Raw genomic sequence first — 26,697 nt, 5'->3', positions numbered from 1 at the left:
GTGGAAAAAGTACAAATAGTTTTTTACTTAAGTAAAAGTATCAATACCATCATGTAGAAATACTCTGTTACAAGTAAAAAGTCCGGTGTTCAAAATGTACTTGTTAAAAATACAAAAGTATTGGCATCAAAAAGTAAAAGTAAAAGTACTCATTAATAATGTGACACAACACGTTGCATCGCGACGTGTTGTGAGCTTGTAGATCGGCTAGTTTCAAATAGCCAAAGTTTAAATAGGGCTGAAGTGGTTAATGTACGTTTTGTAATAGTAATCAGTAACTACTAGTAACTAAAGTTTTCAAATAATTGTAGTGGAGTAAATGTACAATATTTGTCTCCGAGATGTAGTGGAGTAGAAGTAAAAGTATTGAAAATTGGAAATACTCCAGTAAAGTAAAAGTACCTCAAAATGAGTAAATGTACTTACTTTCCACCACTGACTGTGCACACTTTCTACTCTATTCTTAATGGCTTTACAGCACAGGTGACAGAATAAAATGTGAAGGTGTTAATTTAACTCACTCAAGTGTCTCACGCACCTGTCACCAACCTTTGAGGGGTGCATCGGCCTTCTTCACAAAACTCACTCAAGTGTAAAAATGGACTTGCGTGCGTGCGTTTCAAACATTACCCACTAGAGGACACTGTCTCCCAATAAGTGTAAGGCAACAAGGCTCCATGCTTGAGGAGATTGCTGCATATACTATTTTGCCAATACAATAAAACCATTGCCTAATTAACATATTTAGATGGAGCAAAATGGAAGCCTGCCTATCACTGTATAGCAGAATATAAAGTATCATTGATATAAGTTGAGTCCAGTCACATTGTAAGATCGTTTTGCTGTGTTCTCTGTGAATAATTGTCTCTCTAAAATGCTCTCACTTAGGTCACTGTGTTTTCCAAATTATTGTGCACCTCTATCTCTCATGGATGCTCTTGTACACCAGTGGTACTCAGCATGGGGTCCAGGGACCCCCAGAGGTCCTTGAGTGGGTTCTGGGGGGTCCCAAAATAAATTATTGATAGTTGACAACCAAATGGACCCTTACGGTTCTTTAACTACTTAAGTACACTCTCAGAGTTAAATTAACACTGAGGATTTTACAGTAAAGGTTGGGTTCCCCAGATCAAATAGGGGTCCCTGGCCCAACGCATATCAAACTGGGGGTCCTTGGAAGAAAAAAAGGTTGAAAATCACTGCTTTAGCCAATGTTCATCCTCTCCGATACAGCAAAGCCTTTGATGCTCTCTGAGGTCATTTCGTAGCACCTTCGCCCTACAAGCAACAGTGATGGCATCTCTCCAACCCCCACCCAGACCACCATCCTCCTGTTCCCACCAACATTGTCCATCTCCCATTTCCCAGCACTTCCTCTGGGCTCCTGGGCCCCCGTCAGAAACACTTTTCTTCAAAAAGCCCCCACCGGTCCCAGCCAATGGCAGCTTGAGAAGACAGTGCCACGTGTCGAACCTCGACCAATCTCAGATGTCCATAGCTGCCCACTTCCTGAAGCGAAAGTACGTTCAGAGAGAGAATGTTTCTATATTTAATCACGGTGGCAGAAAAAGAAGAGCAAATGAGACAAGGTCTTACTATAACGCAGTAGCCACTAAACTCAATAAATCAAAAACATATTGTGCCAATGGCCTCGACTGGCTTACAGAGGGTTAAGAGCTGGATTAATGCAGAAGTCATGCATTCATATTCGGCATACATGCACTGTACATGTGCGCGCACACGCACGCACACACACACACACACACACACACACACACACACACACACACACACACACACACACACACACACACACACACACACACACACACACACACACACACACACACACACACACACACACACACACACACACACACACACACACACACACACCAACAACTATATTAAACAACTATATTAAATTACTCTATGTATGTGAGTGTGAGAATATTCCCACACTTAATGGAAATCAAATTACACACACATTGGTGGACTTTGCTACATTTGCCTTAATGCCAGATGCACCTTCAGGCTTTGAGCCTCTTCGGCTCTGCTTTTATCACTCCATTTCCTTAAATGGCTCTGCGGTCACCATGATGACACAGCGCTTACCCTTCCATCTGGGAGCTCCTACCCCTCCCCCCACCAGAGAGCATGACAAGAACACAGCACTTATGATTGAATAATCAATGGAGCATTCAATTAGACAGCCATTTACTGCCCTCCCAGCACAATTACATGACCATCCTTGGGGGGTGGTGTATTTCTTTTCTCTTTTTTATTCAAAAGTCAAGAAAACAAGAGGAGCTATTAGCAGATCTAATGAGAATCACTGTATGACAATAGATTGACAAGCAATAGATCAGCAAGAAAACTGGGAAAGGAAGTAAGGAGACGAAAGGGGAGAGGAGAGGGGGCGGAGAAGGAAGGAGAGAATGCATGAGCGGGGGGGGAGGGGGGTGCGGGGGGGGGGGGGGTGCAGGGGGGGGTTGGCTGAGCGTGTGTTGTGGTCTCCGTGGTAGAGAGTTGACGATGCACAGGGAGAACAGCTGTGCTGCAGGGCTTTCAGCTCCATCACCACTGCTCTCCTTCAAGAACCCCCACCCTCTGCACAGCAAAATGCTGAGTGTTTGTTTTACACAAAAAGTGTAAAAACGGACCCTTATGGGTCCATTCTTATACTCTCAGATGTAAATTAATGCTTGGGATTTTGCTGTGCTTGCACTCACACATACACTGCATACACACACACACACGCGCGCACACACACACACACACACACACACACACACACACACACACACACACACACACACACACACACACACACACACACACACACACACACACACACACACACACACACACACACACACACACACACACACACACACACACACACACACACACACACACACACACAGTGAAATAGACAGAGAGAGAGAGAGAGAGAGAGAGAGAGAGAGAGTGAAAGAGAGTCATTTCAGGAGAATGAACATCATAAAATATAGCACTAGTCACTACCACATGAAGTGATCTCTGTCGGTATGGAAGAAAACCAGGTCAAGAACATCTCAAGAGAAGGGCGAAGACAAACCATTCTTCAGGGCAGAGTAAAAAAAAAGCCAAGCCAGTGTGTGTATTTGTAAAGAAGCAGGAATGTAATGTCTGCAACTGCATCCAAATTCCATATTGGAGAAGGGCAAAATGCTGACCCTATCCAAAATAATGGGTCCCAGAGGGATGAGCGCAACCAGCCAGTTATGACCTGCTTACGTTAATAGTGAGAAAAGAGATGATGGATGATGGGATGATTAACATATTTTTGTTTTTAACCAACCATTTAGTTTTTTTACGTCCTATATACTTTGCTATGCGACGAATACTGAATATAGCAGAGCTACAAGCTCACATCTGCTATTGTACTGCTAAATGTCCATTTGTAAAAAGATGCATTTTTAACCCTCACAGTTAAATTGACACTATCATTTTTACAGAGAAGTAACCAGGGTATTTAGTTACATTGTACCGCTAATTGTGTTTGATTATATTCAACAAAGGTAATCATTATGGACAGCTGTTATCAATGGCTGGTGAGTTACCCACTGTCAATACACACTTAAGCACCCTAGCTCATCCAGAAATGAATAATTCAAGAAGATTCTAGGAGAAACCATTATCCTGGGCAGACAGGTAAGTTGATATGACACGCAAACCCAATCCTTACTATTTCTCCATCATTCACGAAGGCTTTAGGTGCACAACTTACTTACTTTAATTCATTCACTAACCAGAGAAGAAAATCAGAGGACCCTTGTTGTTATTGTTATTAACTGGGACTTAACAGGTAATGACAAAGCCACATCGATGCCCTTCTACAGTATTCAGGTAGGTAGGTGCTCTCTCAAAAGGTTTGTTATCTCTTGAAGGTAACTAGCTTGTCAGCTCACAGTACAGAGTGATGTTATGTTGTGGTAACTGTTATTTATTTGAGTAAACTGCTCTCGAAGGAAAATTCTGACGATAGATTTTCTGTCAGGTATTTCTTTAAGTGTAAAACTGAGGCAATACAGCAGGTGAGAAGACTATGTGGGTAAAAAAAAGCAACACTAACTCTGTAATACCTGTAAACAAAACAGCTCAACTCTCAGTAGTACGGCAACTACAAAGCGGTTTATGAGGTTTATGATTTCAGAATGATTACCCTCACCACAGATGGAATATTGACCTTATAAGTGTTTAATGCGGTCTGACTGACTTTTTGAAGGGTGTTCTGGGGGTTAAATGTATCAAGTGCTCATTAGTTTTTAATAAAGGTGGGATTCATACACTACATGTGGCAGGTGTTGTACAGGTGCTTTGGTAATTATGTCTTTGTGTATTGGTACGCTTTATTCTACATGGTTAACTCTTTTACTTTACAGTAAACTTTTTTTTTATTTAGGATACTCTATTTAGTCCTAAGAAATCATCTCTCACATTTCATAGAAAGATGAGTGTTTGTTTTCTATACAGAATGTGATCCCAGTGCTAGCATGGAGTCTCAAAAAAGACCTTTGTGGATCTATGAAGACAACTCAATAGTGTCAAAATCTAGAATGTCAACAGATATCATTAATGTGTGCTGCTCACAATATTAGAAGAAAATGATATGTTTAAAACCAGTACTATGCTGTTTATTCCCCCAGGAATATTCCAGAAAGTGGCTGATTACTGGAACAGCTGTAATGTAATGGGAGATAGTCATGAGTGTGAAAGTAGATCAGCCACTGAGGTGTTGGCTTACTTTCTCATTAAGAACACACTCAATAGGGCATAGCAGTGGCGGCCATTTTGTGGTGCCACCAATCGAGAGCCCATTCATTTTCCCCATAGAGATTTCCAAAAATATTTATACGAATTATTTTAAGCCTGGAACCAAGCCATCCAGGCTCCTGGTGAGATCATGACCATAAAACTTTTGATTAAGTGTAAAAAAAAACATATAATATCATTCCTCATACTTATTACGAAAAATAAAAAAAACTATGTTTAGGCTACTGTAACTGCATATTGTATTAAAAGTACCATTAATTGCACTATAATCTGAATACAATATTCGATGTGGACATAGTCACAGAGGTATACTTTAGTCTCAGATGAGGGAGTGGACAGACACACCATTAAGGACGTTATGTCAGCCCTTCAGTGTTGTATACGCTTTCAACAAGGTACTTAAATTACACCTAATCTCCAGAGAAAGGCGAGCATGCCCCATAAGCCAGCATTTATGTAACTTCAGCTAAGAAACAGTATGGTCTCCTTTTTTTTTACCATTAAAATGCTCTAGCATTTTGTGATATAGAATCTAATCTCTACAGTCTTGATCGACAGCCAGGGGACCCCTAGACCTAAAACCAGACCATGATGGGAACTGCAGTGTTTTTGGAACCAATTTGCATGGCGTTTTCCTTTTTCTATTCTTCTATTGTTCGCTTAAATGAAGACATAATGCAATCTAAATGACCAAACAAAATCAATATTAGTATGCCACAGTTTCCCAGCAACACAGTTCAATCTACCTAGCAATGACAAGTAAACATCTCAATTTGCCGTGGTCTTTTAGAAGCAGATGCAGTTGATATAAAAACTGATGGTGGGGGTGTGTAGATGGTGTTCTTATGATTTATAGTTAGGAATCAAAATAGATAGACCCTTATGCGTCTGTATGAGCGTGTACAAATCCAAGTCCATTTGGTTCCAGACGTACACTCTTTGAAGGATTTTACAGTGTAATTTGTTTGTGGTGCCAGAGTTTTTTTTTTAACCACTCAAAACCCCAGCATCGGTATTGTGGGGAAAGCTTTCGCTGAAAATAGCAGATCGACAAGCTGAAAATACCAGATCGACAAGCTCACGTTGCGTCGCGTTGTGAGCTTGTCGATCAGCTATTTTCAGCGAAAGCTTTCACCACAATGACAGAGAACAGAAAATACACTAGTATTGAGCCCTGAGGGACTCCGGTTACCTATCTGGGGTTTAAAGGGATAGTTTACCCAAAAAAGAACTTATTTTCTATCGATTAGTCACCCCATAGAGACTTGAATTCATGGATATTGTTTTGTTTTTGTCGCATTCCTAAGCCAATAATTTCATAACCAGTGGACCGGTAGGCAGCGGTTCCGGTAGGAGACAAAGGAGACTCTTTGTGTCTCCTACCGGAACGGCTGCCGGTCATCAAATTATCGGCTTAGGAATGCGACAAAAACTAAAACATATCCATGAATTCAAGTCTCCATGGGGTGACTAATCAATAGAAAAAAAGTCATTTCGGGGGTGAACTATCCCTTTAAGTGGTTAAAATCAAATTCGGTTTCTGTGGCCTATAATGCATATCAAAGTGGGGGTCTTTGCAATTAATAAGGTTGATAATCTCTGACACAGATGCAGTTGTTATAACAATTTAGATTGTGAAAATCATCATGTATGTTTGTGTTCCCTCAGTAAAAACACACAAAAAAAACATATATTGTAGATAATGTCATGTAAATGAGGATATGATGATGCACTCATTATGCTCACACTGACGGTGGACTGGGATGATGATGATGATGCTCAGTAGTGTTCTGTGCTCTGTGCGCACTGCACTCTCTCTCTCCTCCTGGCTGTCTCTCTCTCTTCCTGCTGCTCTCAACACAGCAACCATGGAAGGAAAAGGGCTTCATTAATGCATGGCTCTCTATTATGTGTCTCCTCTCACCCTGAAGAAGCCGATGCATTTCAATTCGCCGTTTGAGACTTCAGGACCTGCTGCTGCGTTTCTTTCTTCGTAAAAGAACTGGGACTTTTTTTCTCTTATTGAGAGAGGACTGAGGCCATGAAAACAAGTCTTCAGAAAAGGTAAATGAACGGATCGGCAGCAACGCCGGTGTCTTTGTGTCTATAATCTAATAGCGGTGCTGGCTGCAATAGCATTAAGATCTACACCATGTTCTCAATGGTCTCGCTGTCCTCGTTATGATCAGAGGAGGACAACACTTAAATAATGGACCATTTCCCAGGCTCTGACCCAGGTCGTCCTTCATTTTTCCCCAAACCAAAAGAGTAGCTGCTATAATAAGCTCACCTCCTGTTCACAGACATTAATGCATGGCCCAGCCATCACCACATTGTAAAATGGGAACTTGCTTTCGGTTTTAAGTTGGTTAATTAATGTCATTTGTCATTTGCACTGTGTGTGTGTGTGTGTGTGTGTGTGTGTGTGTGTGTGTGTGTGTGTGTGTGTGTGTGTGTGCATGTGTACAGTAACGCTACAATGTGACCGTCAGCAGGCAGGTTACTGTAGGCTAGTGATGGAGCTTTGTTGTAACAACGGCTGCCAGCTGTTCCTCCTGGGGAGCATCTGATCTTTTTGGCAACAATGTATCAGCGCGGATACATTGTTGCCAAAAAAGACAAGAACAGATCTAACAGCCCACAATAACGCGTCGCATCGCCATGGCATTGTTAGCTATAATAAGCTTGTAGATCTGTGCCTTGGTGGGGCAAAGCGACACCTGCTTCGCGTAATTGGATTACGATACATTATTAGGCTTTATTGTGGCTGTATTTGAGCTCATTCTCCTACCTGACTGCGTTCAAGGAGAAGCAACGGGCACGTTTAATGGTGGCATTATGTCACGCGTCGCCCGTGGGAATGTCACCAGTCAGTGTGTCTATTTTCATCTCGGTCGCCAGGTCGATGTCATCGATGTAGCATTGAAATGAATGAATGAACCGCATAGATGAAATGCATTGTGTGTGTGTGTGTGTGTCTCTGCGATCTCTGCATAGCCTGGGCCATGCACATCATAGTGGTAGCATAGCATTGTACAGCAGCTGCTGAGGAGGCTTAATTGCATTGACTGTTGGGTAATTTAGGCCTATATTTGCAAAAACAATCACTATTGGCTACATGTTTTTATCCTGGAATGTAAAAACATTTAAATCCTGTTGGAACATGGATCCCTGCAATGTGACCTTCTCTGTTTGTTTCCTTCTTTCTTTCTCTGCGGGGCCTGCTTGCAATTCAAGGACTTACATATTAATCGGTGTGTGTGTGTGTGTGTGTGTGTGTGTGTGTGTGTTTGAGCTGAAGTCATACTTGGCATACATGCACATGTTCACACACACACACACACACACACACACACACACACACACACACACACACAGCCATGTTCATTTCAAGTAATTCAGGATTGCTTAAAATTGTAGCCTCTGTGGCAAGATGCTCCATCAGACCAACTGGTCAGATCTACAGCAGCTATTTACCAGATGGACATTCTACAATGTTCTTTGTTCTTTTTTTGGTTAGGTTATGTTTTCCTCAAGATGGGGTTCTTGAAACAGTCGGTTTTAGATTTAAAGGAGTAGTTCACCCCAAAAATTACTTATTTTCGATCAAATTACACACCCTCTTTATATTAGTCAATACTGAACAACAAAAGGACCTGAAACGTTACAGGGTTGATCACTGTGATCACCTATAACCATGTCTGTGGCAAGAGTGTAAAATGGACTCACAAGGGTCCATTTGGATGTATTTTTACAATGACTCAGAGTTCAATTAACACGGATGATTTCACTGTGTACCATTTTGCAATCAGTGCTGCGATAATAAGCTGCTTTATCTCCCATAATACCCGTTTCATTTGAAAGGCTTAATGTTGGGATCCTTGTTGAGATTTTGAAGAGTAAAAGATTATATTTAAACCTGCTGAACCCCTTCCCCGTCCCACTACAGTAGTACATCTTTAAGCTTAACAAAGGATGCTGTAGACTTGACTTCATTATGTATGACCCCCTGCAACCCCCAAGCCAGGTGTCCCACAAATGAAAGAGTGCATATACCATATAAATAAGGCTATAGTCCTTCCCACAGCTGGCCCAGGTTCAAATCCGGCCCACAGTACTTTTTTTTACTGCATGTTATCAATCCCTCTCTCTCCTGCCTTTCCTCTCTCTCTCTCTATTCACTGTCCGATCAAAAATAGCCTAAAGCAGCGATGCCAAAACATAATCTACATTCTTCTTTAGCCAAAGAGAGACATATTACAGTTGTCATATAATGTTACAGACAGATCTACAGTACTTCGTATAAGAGTGTCAATATTGAACTTGTCATAAACACACAATAGAAGTATTACCAAATGCATATTGTTTGTGCTGTCGGACAGAAACCACCTCCATATTTATTTTTTGGCTTTTTCTGCCTTTATTTATTATACAGTAGTCTGACAGGAAATGGCGAGAGAGATGGGGAGTGACACGCAGCAAACTAAGGTCGTCGGGATCAGGATTCAAACCCACGACATGCTGTCAGGCTGCATCATTAGCCTAGGTGCCCGGACCGCTACGCCAGCCGTCCGGGCCCTATCTCCATATTTTAACTTGTGTTTTTTTTGTTTGTTTTTTAACGCCCTACTTGATCATACTCCAGCGTCACACAAAAGTAGCAGATATACAAGCTCGAGCACACGTTTTGAGCTTGTAGATCTTCTACTTTTGCTATGACATGACGTTTCCACCCGACAGAGACAATATGCTCAAATCACACTGACAAACTTTTCTTTGTGACATTCTTCTTTTTCTCAGAGGCAAATGACGCCAGCAGCGCCAGAGTCTCTCCTCCTGGTGACACGCCAGGCCCTCCGGTCAGACCACTCTGTCCCGTTGTAGCTTCCCTGTCTACCTTTGACAGATACATGCTGCTGGATGCTCCCCGCAGAGCCACGCCCACACCATGAGCGCCAACGGGCCTGCCCCCGCGGACCCAGAAGCCCCCCCTGCCCCTACCTCTGCCCCGCCCCCACCCCCTGTGGCCTCGCCCGCTCCTCCGGCCGCGCCCGCACCTGCAGCGACCTCCACCATCCCGGTAGGTGCGTTGGCACAGAAGAAGAGAGCGCAGTATGCCAAAAGCAAGAAGCAGGGCAGTAATGCCAACACCAGGCCAGCGAGGGCTCTGTTCTGCCTGAACCTCAACAACCCCATACGCAGGGCCTGCATCAGCCTGGTGGAATGGAAGTATCCTTTAACGCTGTCTGTCTGTCTGTGTATTGTGACTGAGTGTGTAAGGTTTGACTCAGTTACCTTGATACTTGATACCTTTGTAATAGCTTAGCTGTGCCCCGAATGTTATTGATTATGTCTCATTATGAAACGTACCGTGTTGTTGTCACATTATAGTCCTTGTAAAACAAACTAAAGTCGATACTCTGAAAAGGAGACTCAAAAACACGAGACAAAGATGAATTGAACTTACTTCTGTTGTTCACATCTTCTCTTATAAAGGTCCAATCTTATTATGATTTACTTCAGCTATGATGAGTCCACTTTATGTTTCACACCTTTCTCGACAATTCAACGCTTTTAGGACCATTGTGAATTACAATTTATGTTTCATAACAATAACACGTTAATTGGAGCATTATAATGCCAAAGCGAATTTGAAACCGAGAAACAAAAATCCATTTTGGTTTCACAAGATGTGATGAAGATGATGTTTCTTAACAGAGTTGTGAAGCGATACACTTGATCAAATTACTTGCTTTCAGATCATGTTTTACTATTGTTGGAACAGTAATGTCAATATGAAATGTTCAACTCAGCGCACTGGTAGCTGGCAACCAGTATGCTGGCTTTGCTAATGCACAGCAGTATGCTTTGCTAACACACGGCAATATGTTTTGCTAATGCTCAGCAATATACTTTGCTAATGTGTAGCAGTTTGCTCTGATGATGCAAAATGTATGCTTGATTAGCAAAGGTGTCACTTGCAGAAGCCAAGCTTGTAGATCTGTTATTTTTGGCGCGGAACAGCGGTACGCAACCAAGTATAAATCAGGCTTAATGCATACCCTGTGAACGTGTTAGAAATGTTCAGTCAGGTTTAAGTGAAAAAAGCTGTTTTTTTCCCACCAAAGACACGGTGAAAGTCACCCTGTCCTAAATCCCAAAATACTGGTGTGCAATGTTTATAGAGTGACTCCACGGTATAACACAGCTGCTGTGTGACACTGCTTGGGTTTATTGCCTGAGCAGATGCTGTCATCAGGATAACCATCAGATTTTATTTATGAAAATGGCAAACATTAAATGACTACATTAAAGGAGTAGTTCACCCCAAAAAATACTTATTTTCAAAGAGTCTCCTTTGAGTCTCCTACCGGATACATTAGCATCTTTCCGCCGGTAATCAAATTGTTGGCTCTGGAATGCGACAAAAACAAAAGAATCTCCACAAATTCAATGCTTCATGGGGTGTGTAATGGGCCATGAGCCACAACATATGTGTGCAAAAGTGAGCTGTGTCAGTTTAAGTGCTACTGTAACTATCAATGTCATTACAGTGTATAATTTTCCAGTGATTTTTCCTTAATTTCTTTTCTCAGGCCATTTGATATATTTATATTAATTGCTATTTTTGCCAACTGTATGGCCTTAGCTGTCTATATCCCCTTCCCTGAAGAAGATACCAACTCCACTAACCATGACCTGGTAGGTGTCCTTTCATTTTGTTAAAACACGTGTGAAATGTCAAATGTTATTGTCAGATGAGTGAAGGTATAATAGAATTTTGTCACCATCCCTTCATATATTATATTACACAGTGTTGCTCCCATTGTGTCTTTCTATCTAGCCTCACCTCATGAACAAGTAGCCTAGATTGGATTTGCTCTGCATTAAACAATTATATATATATATATATATTTATATATATATATATAAATTTTTCTTATTGATATTTCTCATGTTTTAGTTTATTGTAAATTTGGTCAATTGATATGGCATTTGGCATTGTGTTTTTAAATGGTGAGGTCTGAAAAATAGAGATGGCTTTGCATACATATTATGTTTTGCTTTGTCATGCATATTTGGGATTTGTTTTACTTATGCCTACATAGAAAAGAAAAACATTTCTACCCTCATTGGTGCTATATCATGTCACACTTTCCCCATAACAAAGTTTTATTCTGCTTTCTATTTTTAGTATTTACCGTCACTGCACCACTCTGTGCACCTTGTGCATTTATGTCTGCGTGATGATGAATTATGGGTGATGTAGTATTGTAAGCAATGTTCCACAGCTGAGAAGGAGTGCACTCTCCAACCGCCAGACGACACACTGATTTCGGTTCTTACACAAGCAGAATTGAGCGGTAGTGCTCAATGATTCATGAATAGCTCCTATGTCTGCGGAGTTCTGAGTACTCTTAGAATCTCTGTCTGACGGCTTCTAAGAGTATGTGAAAGATAGGTTAGCAACCACCCATGAAAGAATCTGTGGAGAGTGTACCTGCGTTTTGCAGTCCTGCTGTGCTGTGCCTAGTGTGCAAGATAAGCTTAAGCTTTGGCACGGTGAGACTTTCTCTGGTCTACTTTTGAGAAGTGCGGTGTAATGCCTCCCAGTTTGACCTCCTGGAGGGTGACCTCAGGGTGTTTGCTTGCACAGTGGTGGTGCATTGGAGGAAAGTAGGTCATCTTGGAGAGTACAGTGTCTGAGACAGTATTGTCTGTGCTGTCAGCTTTAGTTTGAAGCTGAAGTTGGGACAAGTTTGTCTAACCACTCAGTTTCGGTCGCAACAGCCGTAGATCTAACTCAGTGAAAAGTGGAGGAAAGTACTCATGCATTGGTGCGGTACATTATGCAAAACTCAAATATATAATCCTAATTAAATGTTGCTATTGTGATGTATTTATACAGCATGCAACATCTTTTATTTGGAAGTTTAGAGGATTATAGACCACACCAAGCATGTACAATGTAAATGTAAACTGAACTAATCCCTCAATGGATTTGTTATATATGTTAGTTAACTGAGAGTATTCTGGGTGGGGATTCTTGATCTTAAGTATTGTAGTCTCTGATCCCACTCCCTAATGTATAGTTCTGTATATATAGTACAAATGAACCATGTGCGTGTTATGTTGTCTGTGCACACCTTGCATCTTATCCACCTCTCCCTAGTTCAGAAGGGATTCATGTGATATGATCAGTTCATATGTTCAAAGAGAGTTCAGAGCAAACCTGGGGCAGTCTGACTGCGGAGTTTCTTGTAACGATGATCCAAATGTATCCAAATTGTTCTAACTGGCTACACTTCTAATTCACACAACGTCACCATAACTCAAAATCACAACTCTTCCCTGCTTAGAAGTAATATGCAAATATGCAATTTCTTTCTCATGTCTGCTAGCCATGTTACTCTTCCTCTATTATTTCTCACTCTGCTCTTTTACTTTTACTTTATTCGTTTATTTGGACGGGACAGCGTATCTTGATGAACAATACATACATGATGTAATGTAAATAAACCGTGGTGGTTTTCTACTGGGGGGGAGGCAAAATGGCAAAAAAAAGATCTTTGTAAACCATGTTGCAGCCAGCTGCATGTGTTGCCCAATCACACGAAGCAAGAAAACAGGATGCCACATATGCTCGCATGCTAAATAAATGCAATGCTACATTGTATTGGATAATGATAATAATAATAAACTTTATTTGTATAGCACCTTTCATGGAATGAAATGCAGCTCAAAGTGCTTTACAGAGCAAGAATAAAGCACAAGTGCTTTACAGAAAAAGTACAAATAATTTAACAATTACAAAGCAAAAAAAGAAAAGCAAAAGCAAAAGCATAAAACAACATGAAAGGTCATGCTCTTATTAAATCAGACATGAGATTCAGATTATGTGTGATATATTTGGCTCATTACCTGTAAGTATCTACACCTGGAAAATATAACCTAATACGCTACAGCAACTTGAAATGTAAACAATGCACTGCTCTATGTTTAGAGGAAGCATTGGCTTGCCTTGTATTACTGGTGTTTGCTGATTATTGCCAGTCAGCTTTCTGTGGCTTGGGACTTGGCTTTGATACTGCAGTGATAAAATAAGAACAATACAATGTCTCTCTTTTCGGCAGAGGTTGAACAATAGATCTATGTGCTACAGTATGTAGGGCAGGTGTGCGAGTGTGCCTTCAATTGTTATACAGCACCCACCCACCCCACACACACACACACACACACACACACACACACACACACACACACACACACACACACACACATGCGCACACACACACACTCACACACACACACACACACACACACGCACACACGCACACACGCGCACACGCGCACACACGCACCCACACACACACACACACACACACACACACACACACACACACACACACACACACACACACACACACACACACACACACACACACACACACACACACACACACACACACACAGACACAAACACTGTAGTCACGGGAGGAGAGCAGGAGAAGAAAAATGCTGAGTTGGTTTGACATAGCAGCGAGCAAGCAAGGGCTGTGGAGTACAGTGCCATCGCACACTGCTCTCTTGTGCTCTGCAGGCACATAACACTGTAAAATCCTAAGTGTTGATTTTACTCTGAGAGTGTACGAATGTAACCAAATGGACCTATAAGAACCAGCGCGTATCGCAAGCATCTTACCACACTGATACACTGAAATGGGCTTACATGTCCCACATGCAGAAGCACAGAAGAAGAAAAGAAAAAAAGGAAGTAGACAAAATGTAGACACACATGCATGGGTAGAGTTATGGATGTTTTTTGAAGAATGGAGTTGTATGTATCATACCACGAGATGTAAATGGTACATGGAAGAGAGAGAGTGATATTACAAATACAACTTCGCTGAATGCTGTCTGGAGACGTTTTGTTCAATATTTGATACCTGGGAGGTTTAGAATGCAGAATGCTTTCCTTCTACTTTGCTCTTTGCTACACTGCCTGCAGTTAGCAGCAGAGATGCTGAGGTGCTGTGAGTTAGACCAATGCAGTGCTGCAATGTCAGGGGCCTTTCTACAGTGCCGACCTGCTAGTCTTGTTGGTGAGGCTTGGTTAAATGCTGCAGCTCATCACAAATAGAAAGAAATGTCCCCCTAAGGCAGAACAAAGTGCAAAGGTTGGGGGTCTACTACAGTACAGCCAGGATGCACAGCGATGCGCATGTACACAAATGCACAAATGCATGCACGAAAATGAGAGAAATAGCCGAACAAGCCTTCAGCTATTCCAGCAGTGATTCCTCATTTCCTACATTACATTTTAGATGTAATGTAAGATAAGATAAGATATGATAAGACCTTTATTGAGCCCACGAGGGAAATTCAGTCGCTAAAGACAACACGCCTCCCCTCTGGCTTTTATGTGTTATGCTTTTGCCATAGTTTCTTTACTGTACTGCTGTACTGTTTCTCTTTGATGAGAAGAAGTTCCTCGCACATCTGAGCGTCATCTGCATCCCTCTTGTCTGTGGGACAGACAGACAGACATGCCTTGCTTTAAGGTCATTTGTGTCTTATGTATCTGAGACTCAGCACTCCAGGCAGCTCCTGCTGCTGAAGGTAGCTGAGCGAAAGCGCCCTGAAACAATGACCTTTTCACGGTGAATATGATTCATGCGTTTCATCCTTTTGTAAGGCAACATGCAGAGCGTGGCGTCTGGTATCATGGAGTGTTATTGCATAAGCCCGGGACCTGCAGAGCTACAGTATTTATTTGACCGCGGACAAAAGGACACTGGCATGTAAACACCAAAATCATAGAGAGAGGACACTTTTGTCTGATACCTGGTTCCAGTTTGCTCCCGCTGTCTTTGGTAGACAATCGCATGTTTTTATCTTGTCACTTTAGCATATGTATTTATTGTCATACACTTATGTAAGTGTTTCAACTTTTCAATATTAAATTAACACTCTGTAGCACTGTGTAGCCCTCTAGTCTAATGCAGTGGTTTTCAACCCTTTTCATGTCAAGGTCCATTATTTATTCTGCATTTGAGCCCATGGACCACCATTTGAAGAGACTCTCAGACCCAAAACTTTGAATATTTTGTTATCGTTGGATACGATTTTGTCCACAATTCCATGCTGTATTGATGTTGGTACCAATAGGAGAGATAACAGGCAAAACGTCGATCAAAATAACAATTCTTTAATTAAGTAATGCCTATGTTTAACTTTAATTTAACTCTTGAGAGAATAAAATGTTTAAAAATGTTACACTCTCAAGAGTTAATGATCTATAAGGGTCCATTTGGTTACCAACTCTCCATCATTTAGCTGGGGACCACCTGGAACCTCCTCAAGGACCACTGGTGGTCCCCGGACCACTGGTTGAAGACCCCTGCTCTAATGCCATGGCCATGTGCCTTGTTGTGGCTTAACACATGTTCATGGTGCATACACATCGACCTTGTTCTTTGTATAATTCACTCTCTGGATGAGAGCAGTTAAATGCTTAAAGGAGATTGGCTGTGCGGTGTGTGTGTGTGTGTGTGTGTGTGTGTGTGTGTGTGTGTGTGTGTGTGTGTGTGTGTGTGTGTGTGTGTGTGTGTGTGTGTGTGTGTGTGTGTGTGTGTGTGTGTGTGTGTGTGTGTGTGTGTGTGTGTGTGTGTGTGTGTGTGTGTGTGGGATGTAGTGTGTTAATGAGCATGTGTGCGGTTGGTGTGTGTGTGTTGGATGTAATGTATTATGGAGCATTCGTGCGGTTGGGGATGTATCGGATTAATTGGAGGCCATATTTTATACTTTGAATAGCGAAAATAGCAAATCTACTTGCTCAAATCTACACATATCGAAACCGAAATTTAGAACCTCTGATCTGAACAGATTTGCTCATGTAGGTTAATCAATTAATCGATCAGCAGAGTTTTTGTGATAATTATAAAAAATATATAACATGTCTTATATATCAACGAATCAACACGAAAAGAATTCAAATGGACTTTTTATAATCCACTAAATCGTATGTCTGGATAACCACTTAAGGCCTGTATTATTCAGTACTTCGTTGTACATTGGTGGCATAATAATTCATAATAATTGTTTGTTAATCATTAATATTAATTGATAATCATTTGAAGTCATATCGCCCAGCCATAATTTGTAATTATTTTTTACAATATAATGATATGCCCAAACTAGGGACGCCAGGTTGAAAGTGGTTCACTACATGAACCCTTGACGTGTCCCTACTCTGGGCTTGTCATAATCGGCAAACATTCTGCAAAAACAGGCGAACATTTGGTGAAAATAACAGGGCCTCACACAGCAACGCGTCAGCTTGTAGACCTGCTATTTTCGGGGACGAGAGTTGGTGTAGAGGGGAATTACAGATCCCTGGAGGACCCCTGTCATCGAAATAAGTGGTTAAAGAGCATGTGTGTGGTGAGCAGTGTGTATGATGCGGTGTGTTAACAACGAGCTGTTGTGACACGTTTTGTGTTTGTAGATCTGCTATTTTTGGTGAAGAGATTTGATGTAGACGGGGAAAAAAGTAAGTCAAACCGCTTCACTATAGACTAGAGCGGCTAAGTGGTTAAAGAGCATGTGTCAGTTTTGGCTGAGCACTGTGGTGTAGCAGATGTGTGTGACAGAAGAACGGGATGGCTGTGGGTGGAGCTGTGGCTGACTGGCTGGCACACTGGGCACCCATGGAGAGATGGAGACAGAAGTGGGTGTTTACTCACTTAACGGAACTGCTCATTTATGGCTCACACAGTGGCACTGCCTCTGCCTGCTTGGTAACACATGTGTGTGTGTGTGTGTGTGTGTGTGTGTGTGTGTGTGTGTGTGTGTGTGTGTGTGTGTGTGTGTGCGTGTGCGCGCGTGTGTGTGTGTGTGTGTGTGTGTATGTATGTGTGTGCACGTGCGTGTAAGGAAGAGGTACACTCTAAAATCCTGGGTGATAATTCTACAATAGGTCCATTTGGGTCCACTTGTACACTCTCACAGTTAAATTAACAGGATTTTACTGATTAAGAGAGAGGGAGGGGGAGGGGGAGAGAAAAAGAGGGAGGGGGAGGGGAAGAGAGAGAGAGAGATGGAGAGGGATGTGGGCTGCAAAATGTATTCACACTATATAATAGACATTTTGCACTTTGCATTTTGCAGGACAGCTCGTCTAAAGGGACAGCAAGTGTCAAAATCGAAGCACATTTTTCACATACTCCTTTCCAGACTTAATACATACTTAATATTCAATTTTCTTAGTAATTATTCCATAGATTATTTTTAGATTACGGTAATTGAACAATCGAAAAGCGTGTTTTTTATATAATTTATTATTAATGAATTGATGCTAAACAATTATACTAAATCGCTAAGTCTGATTAACCACGCTCTAATTAATACTTAATCGTACAACAGTGTTGCACAAAAATACTGATTTGGAAAGAAAAGAAGCGGAATTTCTAAATTTCACCCTCAACATCGAATATTTTGTTTAAAATCGATTTGTGATTAGTTCGATTACATATTGCATCCCTACGCTGCACATCCTGAAAGTCCACTTCAAGCGTCCTGTGCTTCCTCATGTGGTGATCTGGCACAGAGGCATTAAGAAGCAATACAGCTGCTTCAGGCAGTGACTCACCGTGGTTTGAACCATACACCATACCATACAATACATACTGTATTGCGCACACATATATAATTAGGGAGATGAAGGGTGGCATTGAGGTCACCATTGTGTTAAGTGCTTAACACATCACAACAAAACAGATTGAGATTAGGAGGTATAAGCTGCTGTATACCAGGTATACAGCAGCTTCAGTAATTGCACGCAGTGTTACAAAACAGATTGAGATCAGGATGTATATTGCTTCGGGAATTCGCGTAATTGCATGGCGAGGTAACGCCAGAAGTTACCCCAATGATGGTATATGATTATATGCTACAATGATCATACGCCTCATACAAGATTCCAGCTGTTATTGTTACAGAAAATAAGCCTTTTTCAAGCATAAGAGTGCCTTATACCAGTGTTTATCAACCTTTTTTGTGCCAAGGCACACCTGGCATAGCCAAAAGATCCCAGGGCACACCTAGATATACAGTATATATATATATATATAATTATATATATATATATACGGTATATCTATATATACACACACTAGGGGTGTGCCGATACACTAATTTCACGAAACGATACGATACGATATTGGGCACACAACTTCGATACGATTTCGATACGATACGCACTTTTTTATCATGAAAATATATCGGGGAGAAAAAAAGCAAATGCAAACAAATATTTCTGTTTTTGCATTATTCAGACATGCAAACTTGTAGCTTTTCAGCTTCCACTAGCCGTTTTGAATCCAAATAGGGCAATAGTGTGACACCTGACTCGAAAAAAAACAGCATGTTGTCACCCTTTTCACCTCGGGGCAGTTTGCATGCCTGATTATTATTATTGTTTAGGAAAAAAAATAAAAAATAAAAATAAAAATGATATTTTTTCAAAACTTCTTCAAACGGCGCGGCACACCTCAGCAGTAGCCCCGGCCCAAAATTGGGACGTTTGCCAGGGTTGATAAACACTGCCTTATACCATAATACATTTTTTTTGTACTTTTGCTACTTCCAAAACAAAATTAACGTTAAAGACATGATGATGGTGCAGATGGAAGAGTAATTAATTGATTTATAGAAATATGACGAGATAACCATTTAGAACGAGGCACGAAATGTAATTACCCTGATGGAAGTGTATTTGTGTGTGTGTGTGTGTGTGTGTGTGTGTGTGTGTGTGTGTGTGTGTGTGTGTGTGTGTGTGTGTGTGTGTGTGTGTGTGTGTGTGTGTGTGTGTGTGTGTGTGTGTGTGTGTGTGTGTGTGTGTGTGTGTGTGTGTGTGTGTGTGTGTGTGCGTACGTGCACGTATGTATGTGTGTGCATGCGTGCGCCGTGCGGTCATGTGTGTGTGTGTCACCCCATGAGTAGCGCTTCACCCCCCCTGTACCAATACCTCGCTTACCTTGACACATCAAGTCGCTCTGGATAAGCGTCTGCTAAAATGCCTTAATTGTACATTGATGTGTGTGCCTACCTAGTCCGCGCCCAGTGAGAGCTCTGGTGGTCCAAGCAGATCAAAGCTCACATACAGACAATAAATAGGCTATGTAGTTGCTCAATCTTGATTAATTTCCCACCTAAAACTGCTAGTTTAAAACATTGTTATCAATATTCGCTACTTCCGTTCATGCGCTTGACGATTCTAAATCTGCATTTAACTTTTTTTCGAATCAGATCAGATTACGTTTTTGAACTGTCACAATGAGTCATTTACTCAAATGGACCCATTTGGACCCATTTTCATACTGAGTTAAATCAATAGAAATGACTTTCCGGTGTGTACAGAAGGCATGCAGCAAATAGTTCAATGCATTTGTGCTGTCTAAGACACAGACAGAGAGTCAGAGTGGAAGAGCAGCAGAGCAGCATGTGTTTGTGTTCAGTGTCCTAGAAAGTAAACGTGTAAACATGTTTACCTGAAATTAAACTGCATGGTGGTCCTTAAATTATGCAAGCTCGTTTAATTTGTTGTTCAGGATACAGAATGTTTTGCCCAACAATGTCAGCGTGCCACCGGTCCTAACACATTTAACACATTTTAAATGTTACATTTGTACATTCACATTTAGTTCCTTTAAGTATCAATCATTACTTTGAGAACCACTGTTGTAGTATACTTCCCTCAAAACACCTACTGATAACTGATGTTCCTCCATTCAGAACATAGAACTGCATGTCTTAAGGGCAGTGCTGTATAATAATGTATTAATTCCACAGTTAGTTTTGACCCTCACACTGAGACTGGCTGAGGGGCTTTCTATATCCCATTAACAGCACTCCACCTTGTTTACCTTACCTGTAACCTAGCAACAGCCACCGTCCGCTGTAGTAACATGGTAGTTATCATCGGCCTTCGGCCTTGTGCTTATGGCCTCAGCACACACATTCCAACATGGTATGCTATAGTACTCCCTTTTTTGAATAGTAAACCAACAACAGATCAGTGTATTCTTTTAAACATTTTCATGGTAGTGTTTATAACGTTTTACCATAGCCGCGGGTAGATGTTTTCGGGTACGGGTGCTGTATGCGCGCACATGTGCACGTTGCGGTTATATTCCGTTTTTTTTTACCTTTTTTGGGGGGTTTTGTTACTTTAATTCGGTTGCTTCGGTTCCAGAACACATATTGCACTAAACCCCCCCCCAAATAACGACCAACATCAAACAAAAATGTTTTTAATAATTTTTATTTATTTATTATTATTATTATTTTTTTTCATACATTATTTTCAGGGGGTGCTGCAGCACCCCCAGCACCCCTACTTCCCGCGGTACTGCGTTTTACCGAAGATACTAGTGGGCGTCAATGGCTTAAGAGGTACAAGAGAGCGACCGTTTGTCTTCATGTCAAGGTGTCCTTGAGCAAGACCTATCTGCTCCTGATGAGCATTGTGGTGCCTTGAATGGTTGCCTCCACCGTCGGTGTGTGAAGATCCTTCTATAAATTCACGAAATCTCTGTGTGTCTGTCCTTGGCGCATCTCGAGAACCGCCCGACTGATCCACTTCAAACTCTCTTTCACACACACACACACACACACACACACACACACACACACACACACACACACACACACACACACACACACACACACACACACACACACACACACACACACACACACAAACACACATATGCAGTGATCTGGAGAGGAATTTCACTGGAAGTGTTTTGTAAGAGTGTGTCTATACTCTATAGGATGAGACACATTAGCTGGTTTCTTGTGCGTTATATGAAAAGTGCATTCTGGGAGAAATGAGACCTGTATTGGAATTGTTGGAATGGTCATTGGTTTGCCGCTGGATGGTAGTGTTTTGTTACCCAAAATGATCATGCTGTGATCAGTGTGATCAGTGAGTGTTAACGTGTTCATGTTAGATGTAGTAATTAATTAACCATGCTGTGATTGGCTTGATGCAGTAAAATACGCAAAGCGTCGGACAGGCTTCCTTAAAACAGGCCTTTTAGTTTTATATATTTTATATAGTGTATATTTGATCAAAGGAAACAATGCACAGCAAAATCTTTAGCGTTAATTTAAAGGAGTAAATCACCCAAAAAAAAAATTCTATCAATTACACACCCCATGAAGCCTTGAATTCATGGAGATTCTTTTGTTTGACGCATTCCTGAGCCAATCATTTGATGACCGGGTGTATTTCCGGTAGGAGACTCAAAAGCATCTTCACGCCGGATTATTATTGGCTTAGGAATGCGACAAAAACAAAAAAATATCCATGAATTCAATGCTTCATGGGGTGTGTAATTGATAGTAAATACGATTTTTTTTTGGTTGACCTACTCCTTTAACCCCCAAGAGTGTACAAATTGAACCAAATTCGTACACTCTTGGGGGTTAAATTAACGCTGATGATTTGACAGTGTAGGCGGTGGAGAAGCATTAAATGCTGGCTTTCCCTGTAACCCCCTGGCTTGCCGGCGATGCAATGACTGATCTCTACAGACAGGAGAGGAGAAGAGAGTTGACTAGAGAGGAAGAGAGCATGGGGGAGGGGAGAGAACACCAGAGCGAGGTGGCGGGAAGTCCTATAGAAAATGCCATCACAAAGTCACTTTGACAGTCAGGAGATGTTGTCACACTGCTGATAATGGGTTCAGACATTATATAGGTGGATATAGGTTATCCTGCATGTTGGTTCAGTGACACTATACATACCGGTAGGCCGGTTGTGTACATATACAAAATGGACCCGTGCTACATTGTGTCTGGGTAGCTCAGTCAGTAGAGCGCCTTTGAATCACAAGGTGTTCGCTACTGGGCACTGAACCGAAGGTTATTATAGTTAACTAACGAAATAATGAAAACTAGCATTTAAAAACCTTTTCATTAACTGAAATAATTAAACACGATAATTAAAACAAACAAACGATAACTAACTGAAACTGCATTGTGTGTTTACAGAACTAACTGAAATTACAGTCAAAATGCCCTTCATTTTAGTTTTTGTAAGTTTATTTGTATAAGCATTTTGGGTTGATGTGAAATTTTGATGCAACGTTTTATTTGTATTTTTATTACACAATACTTATTCTGACCCTTTTGAATCCTGCACCTGACAAATAAAGTATGAAAAAAATGATATATATAATACAAAAAATTATAAAAAAGAACTAAAACTATTAAAAAAGAACTAAAACTAAGCAGTTTAAAAATAAATAAAAACGAATACAAACTAGCAAATCTGGTCTAAAAACGAATTAAAACCAACTAAATTAGAAAATAAATTGTCAAAACGAACCTATAACCTTGGTTCAAACTGGGCGCTGCCCCACAGCGTGTGAGTAGCACAGCTTGGGTGAGTAAGATGTGCGGTAAGTACTGGGAGCTGATGGTACATGTGTGGCGCTCCACCTCAGCAATCCATCTTATCTCCCTGGTCTAGTTCCTTGTCAGGGGGATATAGACCTCATTGCTCAGCTGATTCTGACAATAAGCCACTTTTACTTATTTTTTGAAGTCAGAGTTAAATGAACACTGAGGATTTCACTGCATACTCTATTATGCTGTTCTTTTTTTTCCTGGAAGTAGTACAGTGGTCATACATTGATGTCATGCATCATGCATGATATCACTTTATGATTTAAATGACTTTGGCCTGCTGCCCACATGCTCAGCTCTGTGCATTTTCATACAAGCACATGTATTAACACTGAGAGCCCAGGTGGTCATGACATTTAATGAAGAAAAACCCATCCCTCCCACGGTAGGATAGTCCATATTCTATATCTATGAGAAAGTAGTAATAATAATAATAATAATAATAATAATAATAATAATAATACATACAATTTATACAGCGCTTTTTTAAATACTCAAAGTCGCTTTACAGAAACAGAAACAAAACACAACACAATAAAAACACTTTTATTAGGAAAAGAATAGTGGAAAGGGTTAAAAACGAAGAACACAAACGTGTTAGAAATTAAAGAATAGAATAGGGGGATTTAAATTAGATAGGGAATGATGGTGGGGGGGGGGGGGGGCAGCTGGGACTGAGTTCCATAAGGAGGGGAGCGGCAACCGAGAAAGCCCTGTCACCCCAGGTTTGTTTCTTTGTCATGGGTGGGGACATCCAGGAGGTTGGCATCACCCACCTGAGGAGAGCGGGAGGGCCGGGGCATGGTGGTATAGGAGGTCAGAGAGGTAGGGGGGAGCTTGGTTGTTAAGGGCCTTTGTAGGTAGTGATCAGTGTCTCGAAATCTATTCTTTGTTTGACTGGGAGCCAGTGCAGGTTCATGGAGGGAGGACTGGTGTGATGTGGTCCCTGGATCGGGTTCTGGTGAGCAGGCGGCCAGAGGAGTTTTGTACATACTGCAGTTTCTTCAGAACCTTGGTGGTGACTTGCATGTAAACGATTCACTCAACTCACGATACGATTCGAATCACGATACTAGGTTCACGATTGTAGGAGCAAGTAAGGGTTAAAACAGCGCAGATGCTTCCCCGGCTGTAATGGTAGAAACGGTAAAGACAGAGAAACATCTGGATATTCTGTTAGGGAGGACCACAGATGTGTGACAAATTGAGGAGAAGGAAGAGAGCCAGCCAGCGAACAGATACATCTGGGGTAAGAGTCACCATTAGGAGACATGGAGAGTGTGTACGAAGGTGAATCTCATGTCAGAGTAACTTGGCCAGAAATATCAGATAAACATGTTTGTGTGCTTTCTGTGTTCCACTGAGAGTTAGGAAAAGAACAAATGTTGTAATAATGACGCATGACCCCTCAGAGAAGTGGGGAGACAGGGAGGTGCCCCGAGTCAGGAAGGAGGGGGACATAGATTCTGGGGGGCCCTGAAACGATATGTAAGGGCCACAGAGAGGAGAGAGATTTCGGACCACATAATAGCTGCTTATGCTTGCTGCTTATCTTCTGATGCTGTGAACCTTTCTATAATAAACCATTGTATGATGTAACTTTCACGACTGGACGTACGTTCTTATACCAACACACCTGAAGTGATGATAATGGAGGACCTCGAATTACCTACACGATACAATTTTTCACGATGTTTTAAACAAAATTATTTTCCAGATAGATAGATGAAAAATATATTTTCTAAATGATTTCTCTTACACAAATCCAGTATTTTCTGCTCTTTAATTGTTTTTTTTTTTACAATACTGTGTTTTCTCTTATCCTATTTTCAATACAGTAGCAAATTACTGAAAACTCTTTTATCAATTCTCTTGCAAAGATCCTGTATTTTCTTAATTTCTTAAGCTATTTTTTGCATCGCGATACCTTTTTTATTAAATCGATTTAAATTGTCACCAGTTTGAATCGATTTTAAAATCGATTTACGATAAATCGTTACATGCCTAGTGGTGACACCGTATAGTAGGCTATTGCAGTAGTCGAGTCTGGATGTGATGAAGGCATGAATGAGTGTCTCAGCAGCAGTGTGTGATACAGGTTGGGATGAAGGCGGGCAATGTTGCAAAGGTGGAAATTGGTAGTTTTGGTGATCTGGTTGACATGGGACTGGAAGGAGAGGGTGGGGTCCAGGATGACACAGAGGTTGCGGACTTGGGTGGAAGCGGTGACAACAGAGCGGTGACAACGGAGCCATCAATGTTGAGGGAGAAGTGATGAGTGGAGCGGGTGAGGGAGTCTGGGCCAATGATTAGGAAGTATGTACAAGGTATACAAGGACCAATATCCATATCTGATGTATTTTCATAATGAATGCCCTACATTGTCGATTTTAGTTGCTATTTTTGGAAAGATTTTGAAAGTGAAAGTAGTTACGACTGTCTGTGGTGGGTTTTATTTTCTATTGAACCAACGAAAACTATTAACAAAAGCCTGTTACTAAATAATAACTATATTGGATTGTTTGGAACACATTTCCAGTTCCTGAAAAGTAATGGTTTTGGACATACAATGTTTCCACCCGTCAGCGACAATGTATTAATCATAAAGAGAAGTCACTTAAATTAACTATTAAAACCAACAACTACAATTGTGTTACATTCTTCTGTCAGAATTACACAGGTATGAACAGCTCTCCCCAAGCTAGTTGTTTTATTTACTGAGCATCCAGGTTTGAACTTTGACCTCCAAACTAATTGGTTCATATCACAGTAGTGCTATCAGCCTGGAGCCAGGAAATGGACCGGATCACAACCAAAAGAAAATCCTTCCTGGATACTATTAGAGTCACCTTTTCCAATCTTTTCCAGTTTTCCAATTCTCTGCAGAGCTGTGTGACATGACATATCAGGGTGGGGTTTCTGGCTATGTGATAGGGTAGGCTGCAGGGTCACAAACATGTTGTAAAAGCTGAAATTGATTGGTAATTGCTGGTATGTAATATTGGCGGATAATGTTTCTTCAAGAGAGCAATTTCAGTTCATCTTGCCTCATTCATACAAAGATAGCAATCTGTGTGAGTCTATGAGATGAAGATATAACACTGTGACAGGCTACAGATACATATTCTATTTCTTGCTGTGTGTGTGTGTGTGTGTGTGTGTGTGTGTGTGTGTGTGTGTGTGTGTGTGTGTGTGTGTGTGTGTGTGTGTGTGTGTGTGTGTGTGTGTGTGTGTGTGTGTGTGTGTGTGTGTGTGTGTGTGTGTGTGTGTGTGTGTGTGTGTGTGTGTGTGTGTGTGTGTGTGTTCATGTATGCGCATGTGATTATCAGATGGCTTCCATGAAAGAAACTGTAAGGATGGTAGACCTGATGACTTACATCCTGTCTTGGCATGCATGGCAGT

General features: G+C 41.2%; 1 protein-coding gene across 1 annotated transcript in view; it reads left to right on the top strand.

Annotated features, from left to right (window-relative positions):
- Positions 1 to 9,766: 9,766 nt before the first annotated feature.
- The window catches only part of cacna1da (calcium channel, voltage-dependent, L type, alpha 1D subunit, a), a gene marked incomplete at its 5' end in the record, with an annotated part of 90,342 nt that continues 73,411 nt past the window's right edge, over positions 9,767 to 26,697 (top strand). Inside the window, 2 exons of the mRNA XM_080424779.1 lie at positions 9,767 to 10,047; positions 11,415 to 11,520. Coding sequence (XP_080280905.1) covers positions 9,767 to 10,047; positions 11,415 to 11,520 — 387 coding nt within the window. The remainder of the gene's footprint in view (positions 10,048 to 11,414; positions 11,521 to 26,697) is intronic.

This window comes from Gymnoscopelus braueri (genome assembly GCF_963280865.1).
Source record: "Gymnoscopelus braueri genome assembly, chromosome: 3".
Lineage (NCBI taxonomy): Eukaryota > Metazoa > Chordata > Actinopteri > Myctophiformes > Myctophidae > Gymnoscopelus > Gymnoscopelus braueri.
This window is presented reverse-complemented; position numbering and strand designations above follow the sequence as displayed.